Source organism: Miscanthus floridulus, chromosome 14 (assembly GCF_019320115.1).
Source record: "Miscanthus floridulus cultivar M001 chromosome 14, ASM1932011v1, whole genome shotgun sequence".
Classification (NCBI taxonomy): domain Eukaryota; kingdom Viridiplantae; phylum Streptophyta; class Magnoliopsida; order Poales; family Poaceae; genus Miscanthus; species Miscanthus floridulus.
The window spans coordinates 96,861,529-96,881,744 of NC_089593.1; the positions used below are offsets into that span (position 1 = coordinate 96,861,529).

The 20,216-nt window shown below is 51.8% G+C and overlaps 2 protein-coding genes and 1 pseudogene across 2 annotated transcripts; 1 reads left to right on the forward strand and 2 right to left on the reverse strand.

Moving 5' to 3' along the window:
• Window positions 1-1,296: 1,296 nt before the first annotated feature.
• On the reverse strand, window positions 1,297-4,510 carry LOC136504070 (uncharacterized). The gene is made up of 2 exons (XM_066498948.1): window positions 4,115-4,510; window positions 1,297-1,398 (listed from the first exon to the last, which is right to left on the reverse strand). Exons 1-2 carry the CDS (start codon window positions 4,508-4,510, stop codon window positions 1,297-1,299), a joined length of 498 nt encoding a protein of 165 aa, XP_066355045.1.
• Window positions 4,511-10,741: 6,231 nt separating this feature from the next.
• On the forward strand, window positions 10,742-15,088 carry LOC136504072 (cis-zeatin O-glucosyltransferase 1-like; annotated as a pseudogene).
• A 4,150-nt stretch (window positions 15,089-19,238) lies between these two features.
• Window positions 19,239-19,739, reverse strand: LOC136504073 (uncharacterized mitochondrial protein AtMg00810-like). The gene has a single exon (XM_066498949.1). The coding sequence runs from the start codon at window positions 19,737-19,739 to the stop codon at window positions 19,239-19,241; it is 501 nt and encodes a 166-aa protein (XP_066355046.1).
• Between the last annotated feature and the right edge of the window lie 477 nt (window positions 19,740-20,216).

The window sequence follows — 20,216 nt, forward strand, 5'->3', positions numbered from 1 at the left end:
TGTAGGTTTGTCCTCAACATCAACAAACAAGAACAGCTTACTATCACCCATCCTTTCAGAAAATGCACGGAATAGATCTGTGTCATTCAGCAACTTCCTTTCTCCACCACTCATGTCAAACTCATGTACTACAGGCTGCTGGCTGCTTCCCCAATTGACCCTAGCTTTCAAGTCATTTTTTAGCATCTCCAAATTATAAGATCGGCAATCCACAACCCATTCATCAGATTTCCATGGCACATCCACAGAGCAACCATCATCGAGCTTAGCAGTGAACTCAGAAAACTGAACACACAACCTAAATGGACCATCCCGATCGACTCTACCATGTGTACCAACAAAAAAATAAATGAGACACAAAATCAATTTTGTGCCCCTCACCAAGATCAACAGTACTGTAAAATTGAGAAACTGAGAAGGGGGATTTAGGATCGGGCGCTTACTCTGGAGGAGCCATGGAGACGGAGGGGGAGGACGACCTGCTGGCGTCGGGCTAGCAGGGAGACTGCCGGCGGGGAGCTCGGCTGCCCCTAACCCTAGGCCGTCGGGCCAGGGAAGGGCGGCGCACGGACGGGGCCGGGAGGGCGGAGGGGCCTGTGAAGCGGGGGAGATCAAGCCGGACAGACGGTCGCGGGCGTTCTCCGGCGGCGGGCGGCCATCGGCATTGGGCGGCGGCGTCTGCGAGCGGCGCTTCTCCGTCTCGCGAGGAGCGACGGAGAAAGAACGAAGCCTCTCCCAAAGTTACGTACGAGTACAGCTTCAGGATAGGAATAAGGAGGCAGGGGTAGTTAGGTCATTTTCCATGTCCTGTAAAGTGCCAAAAGATATTAGAAAATAGAAAATTAATAAAAATCCTAGGAATCCCTCGGATTAAAACAATTCGCATGCACAGGGTTAAATATTGAAAGGCTTGCGAATTCGATGTCAAATTCTGAGAGGCTTACGAATTCAGGGTTAAATAATGAAATTTCTCGGGGGGGGGGGGGGGGGGGGGGGGGGAGTCGACGAGGGTACGAACCGGTAACCGCCACCGTAATAGCTGTGGTAGTGGCCGACGACGACGGGAGGGTGGTGCGATCTGGCGAGGCGGAGGAAGGCGCGGCCGCCGTCGGCGCCACCGCTTGCAGGCGCACACCGCGCGGATGAGCCAGAGCGGGGAGTCGAGGCGGAGGAGGATCAGCCTGAGCAGATCGTCCGTGACGTCATGGACGACACACCTCGGCTCCTCCGACGCCACCGGATCTCGGTTCTTGCACCGCAGCTCCATGGACGCCGTGGAGCATCGGATCGGAAGCCCTAGCGCCGCTGCGATCCGCGCGCGGCGGCGTCCAACGGGGACAAATATGCTGACGCGACGGACTTTGGTCCCCCAACCTGTCCTTCCTTGTATGATCCCAACTGAGTCAAGGAATGCAGTTTTGCAATGGGCCATACCGGCCCACACAGAAAAGCAGCCCACCACGTGTCATACAATGTGGATATTGTTTGTGTTCTGTAACTGAGCCGTACGAAACGAGAAAAAATGTTTAGCACACGAGGATTTTGGTTTATCTAAAACATAGTAGGAGTAGTAAACTAATAATTTGTTTCATAATACGGAATTTATCCTCAAATGATGCAATATAAGTATTGCCATTAAAGCTGGTATATATATGGTCACAATAAATAAAAGGATGGGTGTAGAATTAAGAGAAAATAGAAAATGATCGTTCTTGTTGACATGAATTTAGAAAAAGACTAGCAACCTTTTATAGAGTTTATAATATGCAAAAAAACAAGAGCTATAGAGTCAGCATGGGTTCTTGTATTTTCCTTGGTTTGATTGAGAAAATTAATGGCAGCATTCTTTCAATGTTTTTTTTGAAAGATCTAGAACCTTTGGTTCCAGCATATATTAATAAGATAAGAAGGGGATATTCTTTCAATGTTAGGCAATGTGGCAGATGATAGCCATGCGCCTATGTTCTATAATGGCTCTGTCAATCTTAAGATCCATATAAGTTTAGGCTAATCTCAGTGCATTGTATTAGAGACCATTGGTTTTTTGGGTCTCCAAACTTTGGGCTTCACATATTTAGGACTTCAAACATTTGCTTCACCAAAATGGTACTTATATCCTTCACACATTGATTAGTATGATATTATGCCCCATTTTATTATTTCATAAGTTTAGGATAATCTCAGCGTATTGTATTAGAGACCATTATATTGGTTTGTAGCAAAAAAAAAGTTGTTGAAGGGTGGCTTTTCTTCATACACAATGGACTCTGAATTTGATGTGCAGGACTTACACATCATCAAACTGCTAAAGTGGTGAGGGCTGCCACCACTTGTCCTGCAACCTTGATCCGACTGGCCATGAGTTGTGTTGCTCTGTTGTATAGTGATTTATACCGCCTTTGTATTCAAGTCCAGCTATGCCTTGAGCTCTTGTTGAATCACCCCTATATCATTGACCCGAGAGAACACGAGGTCGGAATCCTCCATAACTTGATCCCACTTAAACTTGTCATCACCATTGCTTTTAGCCATGTTCTCAAAGATGAATTGTGTTTGAGCGAAGGTTTTTGGAGGCACCGTTGTGCCAAAGTGATGAATCACAGAAGCACAAATACCGAAGCAACAGGCTCGGATTGCTCCTACCTCCCCTATTGTGTGCTTCACTGAACGTCCCAACACCTAGGAGTGAGGCGAAACCAAGGAATTTTACATGGGAACAAGTATCCTACAACTCGAATCTTCGACCACTCCCCCGCCAACGCTACCACAATGAAAATTGAACGAAAAACTATGGGGTTTTAGACAGGAACAAGTGCAGACTTGGCGATACCACTGTCATGACCTTGGCCGCCAGCGTGATGGCCGTTGACATGAGCACAACATAAAGTACAAAATCAATGATACGAAGGAAAAGGACTGTCCTCGACCTTTCTGATTTCTCAATAAGGGCAGGCCCGCAAGAAGCGAGGCCATGGCAGTGTGTAGTTGAAAATCCCGGCGGTACTCCGGTAGGGGTGATCCTCCGGCAGTACCCGCATCTCCATGGTATTTACGTTGATGGAGAAGAACCATCTCCAGTCGCCACCAGTGCATGAACGTGCTGACAAGATGGCCAACCCAGCTCCGTCTTCGGCGACAGCGTCCACCATGGTCCTCCATTCCCACAGCATGAACTTGTCCATCGACGTTCACTGTTGTGTCCACCGTGGCGCTGGCGGCCTTCACTACCGGAAATAGGACCGTTGCCAAGAGCCAGCGTCTTTGCCGAGAGCCAAATGTCGGGCTCTCGGCAAAGAAAGGTTTGCCGAGAGTCGGCCCTCGGCAACGGTAGGCCGTCGGCAAAACCATATTTGCCAAGGGCCAGGCCGTCGGCAAAGAATTCCTCTCGGCAACCGGGCCCTTTGCCGAGGGTCCGGCCGTCGGCAAAGAAAGACCGTTGGTAAAAGTTTATCTTTGCCGAGGTCCGGCTCTCGGCAAAACATGGCCGTCGGTAAACCTGTGACGGCAGGCAAACGGCCTTCACAGTTGATCACATGCGGAGATGTCTGGGTTTTAGGCATCGGACGTCACAACTTGCTCAAAACCCACTCAATTTTTTATCACAGCCTATACATGCGATGAAATGACACCTCGACAAGTTTCGTGAATTTCGGACTTCGTTTTCATTTTATATAATTTAAAAATACTTTACACACAAGTTCCTCGCCGTGTTCCGTGAAAACGATGCGCCAAATTTGGCATCTGTCACTGGATACGGTCTCACACCACATGCAATACCATGAATATGATTTTTTGAATCACTCAATTCCAATATTCGATGCAGCTGCAGTTCAAATTTGAATTACCGGGAATAATTCAAGTAAATGAAATAAACTTATTAAATATAGCTAATAAAATCAAAAAAGCTCCAAATTTTAAATATGTCTTTTAAATATTATTGTTAGCCACAAGAAAAAAATTGGGAAAAAAACAAAAAAAATTGTATTTGCCGAGAGCCTCAAAGGGCTCTAGGCAAAGAGTTTTTAAAAAAAAATAAAAAAAACTTTGCCGAGAGCCCGGATCTGGGCCCTCGGCAAAGGCCCAGTCCACATAGACCAGGGCGGAAAACCCTAACGGCCCACTCAGCCCTTCCTCTCGCCCGCACGCCCCGCATCCCCATCCTCTCGCCGCCGCATCCCGCCGCCGCCGCCAGTCCCCCGCGCCGCCGTAGCCTCTCCCCCGCCCCCGCCCCGTCACCGCGCCGCCGTAGCCCGCTCCCGCCCCCGCCCCATCCCTGCGCCGCCGGAGGCGGGCCCCGCCCCGTCCCCGCACCGCCGGAGCAGCAGCCCCGCCCGCCGAGCACCGTCGTCGTCGGGGCCGCGTCGTCCCCCGCCTCGCCCGGTGGTCGAGCACCGCCGCCGCCCCCCGGCCACGCCCGCCGGTGGCCCACCCACGCGGCCAGCGCGTCCCCGGCCGGCCCCGCGCGCCCCCGGCCGGCCCTGTGCGCCCCTGCCGGCCGTGCAGAGAGCATTTGGAGGAGGAAGGGAGAAGAGAGGAGAAGGAGAAGGGGAGAAGAAGAGGAGCAGGGGAGAAGGGAGGAGGAGGGGAGAAGAGGAGGAGAAGGAGAGGGAGAGGAGGAGAGCAGGGGAGAAGAGGAAGGGAGAAGAGAGGAGGGGAGAAGGAGAGGCCGACGACCGTCACGCCCCCGTGTCGTCGCGTCACGCCGAGCGATCGTCGCTGTTTTCCCCGCGTCTAGCCGAAGACGAGGGTGATCCCGACTCTGCGTCGCCCGACTACACTGCCACCCAAGGTAAAGCCCCCCTCCCGCCTGTTGCTGGCCTTCGTGCCATTTCTGGATTAGTGGGCCTTCGTGCCTTTTGTGGATGTGTTGGCCATCGTGCCATATGTCGCTGTGTCGGCCATCGTGCCGAAATTGTGTATGTCGGCCATCGTGGCGTCTTTTTTCTTGCAGGTTTTGGAAGCCTCCCCATACAGGGGAGGTTCTGCTGAAATTTTGAACTTATAAATTGTGTTTCTTGTTTTGCAGAGAAGAGCCCGACAGAGGGGACCCGGAGTACCCCGAGCGTCTTCCTTCGGGTCTGCCTGCACCGCGTCACCTCTCCACTCCACCGCCACCCTAGGTATAAGCCCTTTGTCCGTAACCCTAGCTAGATCGCATAAACCAGTTAGGCGTCTCCTATCCGAAAGAGATACGGTCGTAGGTATGCAGATCTCTGCATATCTGCGACCGTATCTATTTCGGATTGTCTACGTTATTTGGACAGCCCGCGGATGCGTAGATGGTTTAGTTTGTATGGTCCGGTCCGGTCCGAGATGGGGTTTCGGCAGCACCTCCCTGTTGTTCTCCGGATACACACTCTCCCTTCCAGGACGTGTATCGGGAGAACAACGGGGATGTGCTGCCGAAATTCTATCTCGAATTAGAGCGGAGCATGGAAACTAACCTCATCTACGCATCCGCGGGTGGGATTAGGACCTATCCCTACCTATTAGATAGTAGGCAAGCGGTGCATGTGCTATTGATGGTTATATTACTCTGTTATATATATGGTAGATGATGGATAACCGTGATTGGATGTACACGGGCCGCCGTAGTCAGAATCAGGTCACTCGTGAATAGATACAGAAGACTGAGGTTTTCTTGGACAAAGCATTTGGTGTGGGTGCTCAAGCAGCGACAGAGGTGTGGTGTCCCTGCAGCGAATGTGCAAACAGGAATAGGAAAACCAGGAAGGTCATTGAGGAACATCTTTGCAAGTTTGGGTTTACGCCAGACTATACCCGGTGGGTGTGCCATGGTGAAGGCCATCGTATTAGAGATGAGGCATTGAGGCCACGCTTGGAGGAGTTTGATAGTGATGGCGGGGTACCAGACATGATGGATGACTTCCACCAAGCACACTTCGGTGAACGATGTACGGACGAAACCGAGGAGCAGGAGCCAGAGGAAACCGCAAGGGCATTCTATCGCATGATGGAGTCGGCTAAGAGGCCCCTTCATGACAAGACAAATGTTTCTCAACTCGATGCCATTGGACGCTTAATGGGGTTAAAGTCCATGCATAACATGAGTCGAGACTGCTTCGATAGTATGCTGGCAGTTTTTGGGACCCTGCTTCCGGCAGATCACGCGCTGCCGAAGAACATGTACGAGTCAGTGAAGCTCCTTAAAGCTCTTAAGATGCCATATGAGTAGATACACACTTGTGAGAACAGGTGCGTCCTCTTTAGGAAAGAACACGCGGAAGCAAAGTACTGTCCAAAGTGTAAGTCCTCTAGGTATGTGGAGGTAGAATCTAGTGATGGGCAGAAGAAGCAGCTTGGAATCCCCATGAAAGTCCTACGGTACCTTCCGTTCATACCGAGACTCCAACGGCTATTCATGAGCGAGGAGTCCGTGAAACAGATGACATGGCACAAAAATGGCATCCGATACAATCCTGACAAGATGGTACATCCATCAGATGGTGAAGCATGGCAAACATTTGATGGCATTTATGCTGACAAAGCTCTAGAGGCTCGTAATGTGCGTGTTGCGTTTGCAACAGATGGGTTCAATCCTTTTGGAATGATGGCGGCCCCATACACTTGTTGGCCAATCTTCGCTATCCCCCTCAATCTCCCCCTCGGCGTCCTTCTTCAATGTCAGAACATATTCTTGTCGCTGATAATTCCTGGTCACCCGAGGAAACATATGGGTGTGTTCATGGAGCCTTTGATTGATGAGTTGATCAGTGCATGGGATCATGGGGTACTGACATACGATCATGCTACAAAGAGGAACTTCACAATGCATGTTTGGTACCACTACTTGATGCATGACTTTCTGGCTTATGGTCTATTCAGCGCCTGGTGTGTCCACGGGAAGTTTCCATACCCGGTATGCAAGGCAGCTCTGCAGTTCATTAGGTTGAAGAGTGGTGGCAAGTTTTCCTCATTCGACAAACATCGACAATTCCTCCCTTTTGACCATGCATTCAGACGAGACATTAGAACTTTACGAAAGGTGTCGTAGTGACAGACCCTGAACCGCAGAAGATGACTGGCACCGAGGTTCTTGCTCAGATAGATGGTCTTGTCGCCAAGGAAGACGGAGTTGGTTTCGTGGGGTATGGTGTTCAACATATGTGGACTCATAAGTCAGGCTTGGAGAGGCTTCCCTATTTTAAGCACCTGGCCCTGCCACATAATATTGATGTAATGCACACTGAGAAGAATGTCGCCGAAGCTCTCTGGGCAACACTCATGGACACTGACAAGTCAAAGGACAATCCTAAGGCTAGAGCAGACCTAGCAAGGCTATGCGATAGACCACACCTAGAGATGCGACCACCAAGAGCCGGCAAGACATGGAGAAGGCCTAGGGGCGATTACGTCTTGGAAAAGAAGCACAGGACAGTTGTAGTCCAATGGATCAAGGACTTAATGTTTCTTGATGGGTTTGCAGCGAATCTTAAGAGGGGGGCCAACCCATCTACTGGCCGAGTCTTAGGGATGAAGAGTCACGACTTCCACATATGGATTGAGCGCCTTCTTTCGTCGATGGTTCGAGGCTTCGTCCCTGAGCATGTCTGGGTCGTGCTGGCAGAGTTGAGCTATTTCTTCCGCCAGCTTTGTGCCAAGGAATTATCTCGAAACGTGGTGGCTGACTTGGAAAAAAGAGCCCCTGAGTTGATCTGTAAGTTGGAGAAGATATTTCCACCTGGCTTCTTCCTGTCGATGCAGCATTTGATTGTGCACCTCCCGTACGAGGCATGAATGGGGGGCCCGTGCAGAATCGCTGGTGCTATCCAATCGAGAGATGTCTAAAGACTATTCGCAAGAAATGTGGAAATAAAGCTAGAATTGAGGCTTCCATGGCAGAGGCGTTCATTAACGAGGAGGTGTCAAACTTCACAACAACATACTATAAGGGCAACCTTCCTAGCGTGCATAATCGACCGGCTCGTTACAATGAGGACGAAAATAAATCTACCCTCAGCCTTTTGAAAGGGTCACTCGGAAGAGCGAGTGCATTGAGCCCAAAGACCTTGGGCAATGAAGAGTGGCGCAGTATCATGCTATATTTGTTGGCCAACCTAGATGAAGTGGCGCCGTATATCGAGTAAGTTCTCAACGAACTTGTTACTTACACCGTCACTATTCTGCATCCAACCCCGTCATGTTTCTTGTCTACACAGGGAATTTGTTAATCTATTCTGGCGTCAATCAAGGCGACCTCACCCTCATGAAGTTGATACCATTCTTAAGGAGCGGGATTTCATTTCTTGGTTCCAAAAGAAGGTACCGTCCAACTTCCCCCTTGTTTCTTGATTTCAAGTTGGTCGTTTGTGTGAATAACATAACGCTCTAGCCAGACTTTGCAGTGCTACAGGGGTGCGTCTATAAGTGCCGAATTGCGACAGGTTGCCGATGGCTTCAACTTTAGGGTCATGTCATGTAACGTTTATGACATCAATGGGTATCTCTTTCACACAACAAGCTACGAGTAGAGTCGGCCGCATCGAAGGACCACAAATACCGGAGTTATGATGCCCGGAACTGATGGCAAGGACTATTATGGGATACTTGAAGAAATATACGAACTCCAGTTTCGTGGAGCTGAACCTTTTAGTCCTGTCATATTCAAATGTCGGTGGTTTGATCTTGAGGTATCGAGACAGTACCCTCATCTTGGGCTAGTCGAGACTCGATAGGATTCCGTCTATGAAGGTGATGATGTATGGATTGTGGCCACACAAGCCAAGCAAGTCTATTATAGTCCATATGCTTGCCAAACCGAGGAAAACCTTAAGGGTTGGTATGTTGTTCACACAATATCGCCGCACGGTAGACTACCTCTCCCAAACGATGAAGATTACAACTTGAACCCAGAAACACATGATGGAGAGTTCTATCAACACGAAGAGGGGCTACAAGGGAGCTTTGAGATAGACTTAACCGGGCTAGTCGAAATGGAGACAGACATCGAAAGGGTTGTGGACGAGGACTCTAGAGATGAGGTGGAAAATCCAAAGGACATAGTGTTCCTTGACCGATTACACTTAGGTGTTGATAGTGATGATGAGGAGACGGATGAAGATTTGGACATGGTTGATAGCGATGACAATATGTACAATCCAGCCAATCCCGATCGTGGAGATCGTTTCTAATACATGTAATATTATCTGTTTTTGTAATTATATTCATTTTGCATGTAATTATCTTCATTTTGCATCTCTTTCTAATTATGTATCGTTTATATATGCTAATTGTTTTGTTCTTTTTTAATGCAGGAGATGCCACCCAGGAGGTCCGTCCAGTCTCTTTACGCCAGCTAGGAGGAGCCGGAGGCGTCGGTTCAGCCTCCGGAGCCAGTGCCGAGGCGGAGGAGCCGTTGGCGTCCGAGCAGGACGCAGCCGACTACCCCTCCGGCCGTGGAGGAGCCTGCGGCCGTGGAGGAGCTTGCCGCCGTGATGGAGCATGCGGATGCAGGGGGTCCTCCTCCACCTCAGGGGATGAGGCGACTGCAGGGGACGAGGCGACTGCAGGGGATCCACTTCCTCTGGTGTGTCGACGGTGTACTTGTGTGGTCCCGCGAAGCTCCCGCGTCGACCAATACCTGAAGCGGCCCGCCCGCTGATCACACCCTATGGGGATAGGTAAGTAACTTAAGATGTGGTCGAAACTTCTTCATTTGAAATGTTGAAAATCAAAATACAAACTAATACTTTTTGTAATCACTTGTGCAGGAACTAGAAACTTGTGGAGACTGGAGCCAAGGCACGCAAAGTGAATGGCATCCTAGGAGGTATGTGCAGGGAGCACTACCCTGGCCTGGTGGAGGTGAGCCCGGACATGTTCAAGCTGGCCACTCAGTTCGACCACTACGAATTGGCTGCCGATGCCATGGATCATAGTGGCCACAGATACCGGAACAAGGCGGAGCAGGTTGTCAGGGACCTGTCGGTAAGTCTTTCAGGTACACATTGTATTCTTTTAGCCACAGATACATCGTATTCATTGGGCATTCTTCTAATAAGTAATTGACACCTCACGCCTTTATGCAGGATTTCTTTAGAATTGAGGAGGGCAAGGAGCACAGGGCATACCAGGTGGCGGTCGCTTCTTGTAAGAAGCGCGTCACGGACATGATTCACGACGCGCGTCATCAGGCGCACATTTGGCACTACGCGAAGGTCAAAGGGCGTAGCATCAAAAAGGACAAGGCAAGACAGGTGGTGCTGACCAAGGAGGAGTACCTTGAAGTAAATACGGAACATTACTATTGATTTCTTCTAAGATTAAGTTTCCTTAATTTGATCTTCTGATATATCGTTTGCTTGATGGCCTGTAGGCGATTCCAAACTGGTGCAATCGGCATCCGGATGCCTGGGAGAGGATTGTGGACATGTGGCTCAGCCAGGACTGGAAGAAGGAGCATGATGAAGCACGCGAGCGCCGTTTGCTGATGCAAGGAGTACCACACCATCAAGGCAGCCGCAACCTCTCTGAATTCTCAGAAGCTTGGGTAAGGCGAAACCATTTCTCTAACCTAACACTCAATTCTGCAACAACTCTAACAATGTTATTGTCTTTCTCACAGTCGGCGTCACATGGTGGCCGCCCTTGTGGTCACCTCAAGGCATATGCCTTGTCCCACTTGGGCAAGGCGACGGCCGCCACCGACTGGACCCCGGAAGTCCCTGTCGAGTCATTCACCAACGCCAGCATTGCCCCTCGCATCTCTGCGTACACAGAGATGGCAAGGTCAGCCCACGGGCCAGACTACGACCCGACCACCAAGGAGCGGCTTGATCCAGAGCTCATGATGAGGGTGGGGCAAGGCAAGAAGCACGGGCGGTTCTGGTTTGGCGACGGTGTCCTCGACACGACCTCTGTTCCTCCGCTACACCAGATCCGAGCAACGAGCACGAGCTCAATGCCGGCCATACGCCAGCACCCAACCGTGGTGTCGACACTCCAGGTAAGTGTTCTCTTCCATTCCTAGTTCTTTGACTTTTACATACCTTAGCTCCGCAATCTTGAAACATTGGCGTCAAATGTTGCAGGCACAGCTACAAGCGATGGAGGCCGAGCGGGAGCAGCAGCGGCAGAGGCTGGCAGCTTTGAAGGTCGAGCGGGAGCTCGAGCGGCAGAGGCTGGCAGCTTTAGAGGCCAAGCAGGAGCAGGATCAGCGGCAACTGGCAGAGGTGCTCTCCTACGTGCGGGGTCTTGCGATGACCCAAGGTGGAACGGTCCCACAGTTCCTGCTCGGTCAGCTGCAGGCTACACCTCCACCTCAGCTTGATTCTACTCCGGTGAGTATGACAAATATTTTAGTTTCTCTAAATGTCAAACCTAGTGAAACCTAGTAAAACCTAGTGAAACCTAGTGCTAGTGGTGATGGTGGTGGGTGGTGGTGGCGGCGTGGTTGGTGGTGGTGGTGGCGTGGTCGTGGTGGTGGCTGCGTGGTTGGTGGAGGTGGTGGCATGGTGGTGTGGTTGTTGTTGTTGGTAGTACTGGGTGTGGTTGTGGTGGCGTGGTGGTGGCGTGGTGGTGGTGGTGGTGGTGGCGTGGTGGTGGCATGGTGGTGGTGGTGGTGGTGGCGGCGTGGTGGTGTGCTTGTTGGTGGTGGTAGTAGTAGTGTGGTGGTGGCGTGGTGGTGGTGGTGGTGGTGTGGTCGTGGGTGGTGGTGTCGCGTGGTTGGTGGTGGTGGTGGTGGTGTGGTCGTGGTGGTAAAAAGTACATGTAGTGCTTGGTTATCTATTTATGTTGTCTAACACGTTCTGCATCTTCTTTGTTTGAGTAGCGTCAGTCGGCGGCGTCGAACGACCCTAACCTTCTCCTCGTCAACTCCCCAGGATCGCACGCGGCGCCTTCTCAGCCCGGACCGTCGCCGTGCCCAGTTTGGCGCCTCCTATGCCTCTTGTTTATGTTGCTTGTCGAACTTTACACTTGTGGTTGTCTATGTGTCGAGATTTGTTTGTGACTTCGAACTTCGAGACTTCTATGTGATGTGGATGTGAATTATGTGATGTGGATGTGGTTATTGATATGTGGATGTGCTTATTGTGATGTGGATGTCATATATATGTCATATATATGTTTATTTGTTGACTGGAAATGTAAAAAACAAAAAAAAATTAAAACTAGCTGTGGCTTTGCCGAGGGCTATGGTCATGCCCTCGGCAAAGCTGGGAATTCTGGAACACACAGAATCCCAGCTTTGCCGAGCGCATGACCATAGCGCTCGGCAAAGAGGAAGCCTTTGCCAAGAGCTGAGCCATAGCTCTCGGCAAAAAAATGTCTAAAAAAATTGTCAATATTCTTTGCCGAGAGCTCTTCTGACAGACGCTCGGCAAAGTTTTTTGAAAAAAAAATTCAGAAATTCTTTGCCGAGAGCTTGCTAAGGCTCTCGGCAAAGATCAACTTTACCGTGACCTCTCGCCGTCACGGCGAAATTTTTTGCCAACGGCCGGCTAACCCTCGGCAAATCCGTTGCCGAGAGCCCGAGATGCGGCTCTCGGCAAAGTAGCCTTTGCCGTGAGGTACTGTGCCGACCGGCCTTTGCTGAGAGCAACTCTCGGCAAAACATTTGCCGAGGGCAAAGGCTTCTTTGCCGAGCGTATCCGGCCCTCGGCAAAGAACCTCGTTCCAGTTGTGCTTGGTCCGACTTCGTGGGCGAGGACGACGACTAGCATCGTCCACGTGTGTGGTAAGGAGCTAGAGCTATTCCGCCGGGTCCATGGCAGCGGCGAGTGGGTGCTGGAGCACAACATCGCCAACTTGTCGGAGGCGACACGCAGCCTCTCATCCTGCCTGGAGTACAACAGTGAATGTCGATGGTCGACGGTATCGGATGCGGATGGGCAGCTCGACCTTGGAGAACGACAAGCTGGCGTTGTCGAGGGCTATGACGTTACCCGTCTGCAAGCCCACATAGAGACATCCGTCGATGCGGCCAGCGAGCTGCCCCAAGCAGCCGGTGGCAGCGTCCGCCCTGTAACGCTGTCGCCATAAGCGTAAGCCTTTGGCAGCGGCGGCGAAGTGTAGATCGCGTGGTGTTGGCGTGTCAATGGGTCGTAGACGATGAGGCTTGGCGCAGAACGGCTCCCAATCATTATGCGGAGAAGGATGAGGCCACCGTGGCAGTCGACGACCTGCCAGCCCCAACGTGACTTCTGGAGAAGGTGGTCGTCGACGAAGCGGCTGCCGTCGATGGGCGCTCGCGGAGGTGAGGAAGGCACAAACCGGTGGTCGCAACAGGAAAGGTTGTGTTACTGGCCGACGATGGTGGGCGGGTGCAGCGAGCTGTTGAGGCGGAGGAAGGCGCGGCCTTGGTCGGCGTTGTCACCCTCACCGGTGACGACATGGCGCCACCGATTGTAGGCGCACGACGCGCGGATGAGCCAGAGCGGGGAGTCGAGGCGGAGGAGGATCTACCAGAGTAGGTCGTCCGAGAGGTCATGGATGCTCCTCGCATCCTCGGCCACCACCGCCTTCCGATCCTTGCGCCGTCGCCGCTCCAGCTCCATGGGCGGCGCGGCGTGCCGTGGAGGATCGGAAACCCTAACGTCACTGCGAGACCGGCGGCATAAACCGGGCTAATATGCAGCCACGACCGCGACGAATTTCAGATCCTACTCAATGTTTTAAATCTCCCGCTATAGCTGCTGCTATAGCCCCGCTATAGCCCGATTTAGCCGTGCTATTAGCTGATTTAGAGGTATACCGCTAAACACCGTAACCCGTTATTTAAAACTAGAGTGAAATACACTAGCGGCCCTTTAACTTGTCGGCCTGTGCCAGTCCGGTCCACGAACTTGCAAACGTGGAAAATAAACCCCTGAACTTGTCAAGTTGTTCACCGCAGGTCCATTTCCCATCCGGCGCGGCCTTCAGGCGACGTGGCAGCGCCAGCGTGGCGGACGAAGCACGTGAACCAGCTACTGCACCTATCCCTGCTCCTCGCCGCGCGGGGGCTCCCCGACGACTTCGCGCAGTGCCAGAGCCTCACCTCCAGGAGGCCGCGCTGGACGTGCCCGCACACGAGTCCCCCGCCCTGGACCCGCGCTCCCCTTTCCCGGTGCACGTGCAGCCGCTCTTCGAGGCCTACAGTGCTGGCGCGCGGGCCCCGCTGGCCGCGCTCCTGGCGGAGCTCGCCGCGACCCACCGCCGCGTCGTTGTCCTCCATGACAGCATGGCGGCGTTCGCGGTGGCCGAGGCCACGCGCTTGCCCAGCGTCGAGGCCCTTGGCGTGCTCTGCCTCGCCGCCTCCTACAACATCGGGTGGGCGGACCGAGAGCACGCCCTGCTGCGTCGCCACGGCCTCGTGTTCCACCCGCCTGACGCCTACGCCACCCTGGAGTTCGTCGCGCTCGCCAGGCGGATGGGGCAGGAGCGCCGGCGCGCGCCCGGCGCCGGCATGGTCGTCAACACCTGCCGCGCGCTCAAGGGCGACTTCCTCGACGTGCTCCAGGGGATCCCGTCTTCCGACGGCCGCAGGCTGTTCGCCGTCGGGCCTCTCAGCCCGGTGCTCCTCCCCAGCGCCGGCGTGAGCAGTGGGACTGGCAGCGGGAGCTCGCGGCGGCACGAGTGCCTGGACTGGCTCGACGCGCAGCCGCCGTCGTCGGTGCTGTACGTCTCGTTCGGCACGACGTCGTCGCTGCGCCTAGAGCAGGTGCGCGAGCTGGCCTCTGAGTCACTACAAGACCGGTGGAATCGGCCTCTGATTCACTGCATGACCGGCGTATCTCCTTCGTCGTTCCTCTGCAAGTCTACGAATTTGTGGCCGTGCGGCCTGTAAGCCTGGGAGAACAGCAATCTGAACGAAGAAAAAGATGGACGCTTGCATTATTGGTTGAAGAAAGACGCAAGCAAGAGCATATGGAGTTCTCGACAAACCAAAGTTGTAAGCACATGTGAATTTGTTCAATTCGTTGTGTTCTTACCTCTCTACGGCAATGGACGCCGCGGCGTCGTGGTGTCTGATTGGCTGCGGGTGGCGGCAGTTCGCACCTGTATGCGGCCATGCGCTCGTCGGCCCGAGGCATGCACCCGAACGCAGCCATAAGCCATAGCCATGGCCCCTGGCCAGGCCGAAATTGGCAGTGCCCGCGCGTCCGGAGTGTCCACGGTGCCTGCACACAACCTGGCCCGTGTGCGTGCCCGGCGGTTGGTGGCCGGCTACAGCCAGGCCCGCGACGGAGGCTACCCTACGCCTGCGCCTCGCGCGCCACGGCCGGCGGCTCCTGCGCCCGCGGCTGGCAACCCCGCACAGCGTCCTCGGTCCGGCGCTCGAGGCCTCGCGCGGCACACACCGGTGGCGACGACATCCATGGCCGAGTTCGGCGCAGGTTGCGGCGGCGTCCGCGACTTGGCGCTGGCGGCCGGATCCACGGTGGCTGTCGCACCCCTTCGGCTCGAAGCAGAGGCGGCTGCACCCGTTCGGCCCATGGCGACGGCACCCGCATGCCTGTCCTGCGGCAACGGCTGTGGCACCCGCTCGCCCGGCCACAGGACAGCGGCTCTGTGTCTACATTGAATCAGAGACCTCCACGCCAGCGTGCTCGTGTGCCCCTGGGAGCGGCGCCACGACATGACCCCCGCGGACGCGATCCGCGACGCCATCGACAGGGTTATGGCCTCGGAGGAAGGCGCCGAGATCCGGCGGCGGGCGGCCGTGCTCGGGGAGGCCGTCCGCGGCGCCGTGGACGAGGGCGGGTCGTCCAGGCGGGACCTGGACGTGCGGCGACTGTGCCACGTTGTGGCATCCGTGCGGCGACTTCGTCCGCCACGCCGGCGCTGCCACGTCGTCCGAGGCCGCGCCGGATGGAAAATGGGCCTGCGGTGAACAACTTGATAAGTTCAGGGGCCTATTTTCCGCGTTTGCAAGTTCGTGGACCGGACTGGCACGGACCGACAAGTTAAAGGATTTCGCTCTTAAAACTATGATCCTACTAGGTTTGCTGCTATGTGTCGCTTTCCTGCCCAGCCTATATGTAGGATAGGGATCTCATCTACTACAGCTTCGGTGCTTATAAAACACCTGTGTACCGACTTCCAGAAATATGATATTAGGTATGGATTTATCTAACTATATAATAATGTATTATATTATAATAAAATAATATATGGAATTTATTCGGAGAAATAGGGATAAAAACGGATCGGATACGAACGGATTATTATATTTATTTTTATATTTCTATTCGGATTCGGATTTAGACACGGATAGCTATCGGACATATATGAATAGGGATTGTCTCGGTTACGGATACGAATAATGATTATCGAACATAAGTTTACTATGAAAATATAATTAATAAAAAATCTAATGAAACTTAGTTGATATCATAAATATTATTATCTTATTATATAAATTTGGTCAAACTTGAGATGCTTTGACTATTCAAAATTCTTAGAATGACTTATAATTTGAGACTAAGGAAGTATTATATCGATGAAGTTGAGATTGGATCCGAAAGAGTAAGCAATGGAGTCAACAAGCTTTGCTGTATTGATCTCAGTGTACTTATACAAGCTACAAGCATTGGAACTGCTGGGCGCGAGGTGCAATAAAGTTGAGATTGGATAGGAGAATATGCGTTGTATGTTGTTGATCAGTGTCCACAGGCTGGGTCCTAGTGATGCTTGTCGCATTTGCATCAGTATAGTGTCCATGCTAACGCTACGGTAAAAATAAAAGAACAATATATTTCTTGAAAATGAAGTAAATAGTGAGACATATAGATTAAGTTTCCGGTCTAATGTTTTTGGAACCCATGTTGGTACTGGCCTCAGGTCTATTATACATATATTTCTAGCCTATACTCATGGTCTAGCAATGAGGCACTTCTAGTCATCAGAAGATTTTTTTCCCCTCGGTTGCAGGAAGCTCCAATTGAAGCTTCTTGACAGAATCAAAGGCATAACTAAACACATCCCTGGTCAGTCATAGTTTGCGCAATATTAAGGAAAGCACAAATGTACACGCCATGGACCAAAGACCTGCAGCATGGAGAGACGAAGGGGTCAGCTTGAATTTAAGTGAAAGCATCATCTGTTTTTTCAAAGCACAAGAAAACAAACTCAGGGCTCTCTTTCATGATCCTGTAATCTTGAGCAACTCAAGCCAATGGCAGCAGTCAGGAGCAGGAGAGTTTACTTGAATCTTATTCTCAAAATCCTCCACTGATAACTGCATCAAATTAAACTCTGGATTCAATTCAAGCTCAACATGTCTCAAGCTCTATAGATAGTATATACAGATATATAATGACTTCGGCCAACAAATACTTGTCATCAAAGTCGTGCCAAGTCTAGGTGCTCAGTTGAAAAGTGCAGTGATGATAGACATGAAAAATGGTGCTCTAATTTTTTTTATTACCCTAAAAGAAGCTACAAAATTGTTCTACTATCATCTCATCACTCCAGGACATGTGAATGGATTTGTAAGAGCAGTCAAGCAGTGCATTAATGGATTTGTAATAGTAGTCAAGCAGTGCATTACCCCCACCAGCGGCAGTTGCCATTGCTGGAGCAACAATAACTTTTGCCTTTCTTAGGATATCAACAGCTTGAGCAGTGTACGACATATCTGAACCTGGCAACATATTTTAATCAGCATACGATAAATATAAAAATTTAAAACAGAAACAGAGGAGGCTCAATGCAAATACCAAATTGAGAATTGCAACAAAGACCAACTGTCAAATAACTTGCACAACTTTGAGGTAAGTAAGTTTGATGCTTCCAAGGAAAGGAAAACGTTTACCAAAAGCAAGAAATAGAATAGCAATTTCCCCAGGAGAGCTGGATCGCCTACTTTCATCTTGAAAAAAACTCAAGAAAGTTTGGAAGTAGTACCAAGGTATCCAGCACAGTCTCAACAAATGTATACACCTACATAACACTGGGAAATCAAATTTAAGAGAAATAAATAACAAGAAATAAGGTATTTAAACACACAAATAGAGAACATCACATAGGAGAGGTAAAAGGTAAATTAAAATACAATCATGTCTCTTTTTTTGTTCTATAAGTAGATGCCTGGACTCAACTTTTAGGGCTGTTTGTTACTGGTTAGCATTTGCAGGCTCCGTATTGCTTGAACCAAAAAAAAACTGAACAATTGGTGGCCCCAATATCAGGAAAATGAAGACAAGAAATTCATAACCCCAGTTACTTCAGTACTTATCAAACACTGCAAGTTGACAATTTTTTTCAAACATATGTATTCCTACCTGTTAGTCCCTCGGCTCCCTGCACTGGTAAACAGTAAGCTTACCAGCACACTCACTCACTATGGCTAGACGTAGAAGAAGATATTGAGAACAACTCACACACACAGCACAAGCCCGGCCAAAAGCTCTGCTTCTGGATGTGGCAAACTGAACTGATTTGCTGTATTACCTTTGGATAGAATATATACAACTCTAGCTATACCTCTCTACCAGGTACATAGTTGTCGGTGAGTACACCAACTACCTACTACCGGAGTACAAGAGTACACCAACTACCTACTCCTAAGGTACAGAGTACACCAACTACCTACTCCTAAGGTACAAGGGTACACCAACTAACTACTCCTAAGGTACAAAGCTTAGCTCAGTCATCTCCACTCTACATGGCTGAAGTAAACCACTACTACTATGGCCTACTGCCTTACTAGCTACAGGAGTTGGTCAGCAGAGCCGATCAGTCTCCAACTCCCAACAACCGACCATTCTCCAACAATGGAGAAACGGGGGGGGGGGGGTTTAGCAGATTATGTCTTATAATTCTTCCCCTAATCCTGCTGCTAACCAGATGCCTTAACCTCATCCATGCCAATCATCTTCCTCAGCTCCATAAACCGCACATGCGCCCGAGTGACTTGGTGAGGATGTCAGCGAGCTGTCTGCCGGTCTCGACGAACTCGATGACGATTTGCCCTCCATCGATGCAGTCCCGGAGGAAGTGGAACTTGATGTCAATGTGCTTGCTCTGATCGTGGAGGACAGGGTTCTTGGCGAGGGCGATGGCGGGCTAGTTGTCCACCATTAGAGCTGGCGGGTGAGCTTCCTCGCCGGTCAGCTCGCCCAGCAGCCGGCGCAGCCAGACAGCCTGGCACGCCGCCGTGGCCGCTGCGACGTACTCCGCCTCACACATCGACAACACCATGATATTTTGCTTCAGCGACTGCCAAGCAATGGTGGCCGCTCCAAAGAAGACGAGCATGCTGGAGGTGCTCCGTCGCCCATCAATGTCACCTGTCATGTCCGCATCGCTGAAGGCAGTGAGCTCTGACTCACCTTCCTTTGCCTTGGGGGTGCCTCACTGAACACCATGAGCCACAACCCACCCTTGCCGCCACTCTTGGGGGAGATGATAGCTTGATCGAGCGTCCCCTTGACGTAGCGCAGCAACCTTTTCCCTACCGACCAGTGATCTTTGCGCGGGTCCTCCATGAAACGGCTGACGTACCCAACCATGAACGCAATGTCCGGTCGGGTATGAGTGAGGTAGCGCAGCCCGCCGACGATGCTCCTGTAGCGCGTCGTGTCCACCTTCACAGCAGTGCTGTCCTTGCTCAGCTTCAGCCGCTCCTCCATCGGAGTGGCGCACGGCTTGCACTCCGCCATGCCGCCACGCTCCAGCAGCTTCTCCACGTAGGCGCACTGACCCAGGGAGATGCTCTGCTTCCCCTGCCTCACCTTGATGTCGAGGTAGTAGGAGAGCACGCCGAGATTGCTCATCTTGAAATGAACTGCCATCTCACGCTTAAAACCATCGATGTCCTCTGCTCGCGCTCTGGTGACGATTAAGTCATCCACGTACACACCAACGACGAGCTCCTCCTTTCTCTCCGTCGCCGCGTGTAGAGTGCGTGCTCTGTAGCGCAGTGAGTAAACCCAAGCTTGCCCAAGGTGGCGTCGAGCTTGGTGTTCCACGCTCGAGGGGCCTACCGTAGCCCGTAGAGCGCCTTGCACAACTTGAGCACCTTTTGCTCAGCACCCTTGACGGCGAAGCCCGGAGCTTGCTTGACGAAGACCGTCTCCGCGAGCTCACCGTTGAGGAATGCAGACTTGACATTGAGGTGGTGGACATGCTAATCCTTCACTGCTGCCATGACCAACAGCAAGCGAATGAACTCCATTTGTGCCACCGGAGCAAAGACTTCCTCGAAGTCGACGCCCTCACGCTGCACGAAGCCACGAGCGACGAGCCGAGCCTTGTACTTGACAATGGCG

Coding starts and splice junctions, on each gene's coding strand:
- LOC136504073 (XM_066498949.1), bottom strand. CDS start 19,739: ATGGCAGTTCATTTCAAGATGAGCAATCTCGGCGTGCTCTCCTACTAC.
- LOC136504070 (XM_066498948.1), bottom strand. CDS start 4,510: ATGCTCTCTGCACGGCCGGCAGGGGCGCACAGGGCCGGCCGGGGGCGC. Junction 1,399..4,114: donor GAGGAAGGGCTGAGTGGGCC/GTTAGGGTTTTC, acceptor TCCTTGACTCAG/TTGGGATCATACAAGGAAGG.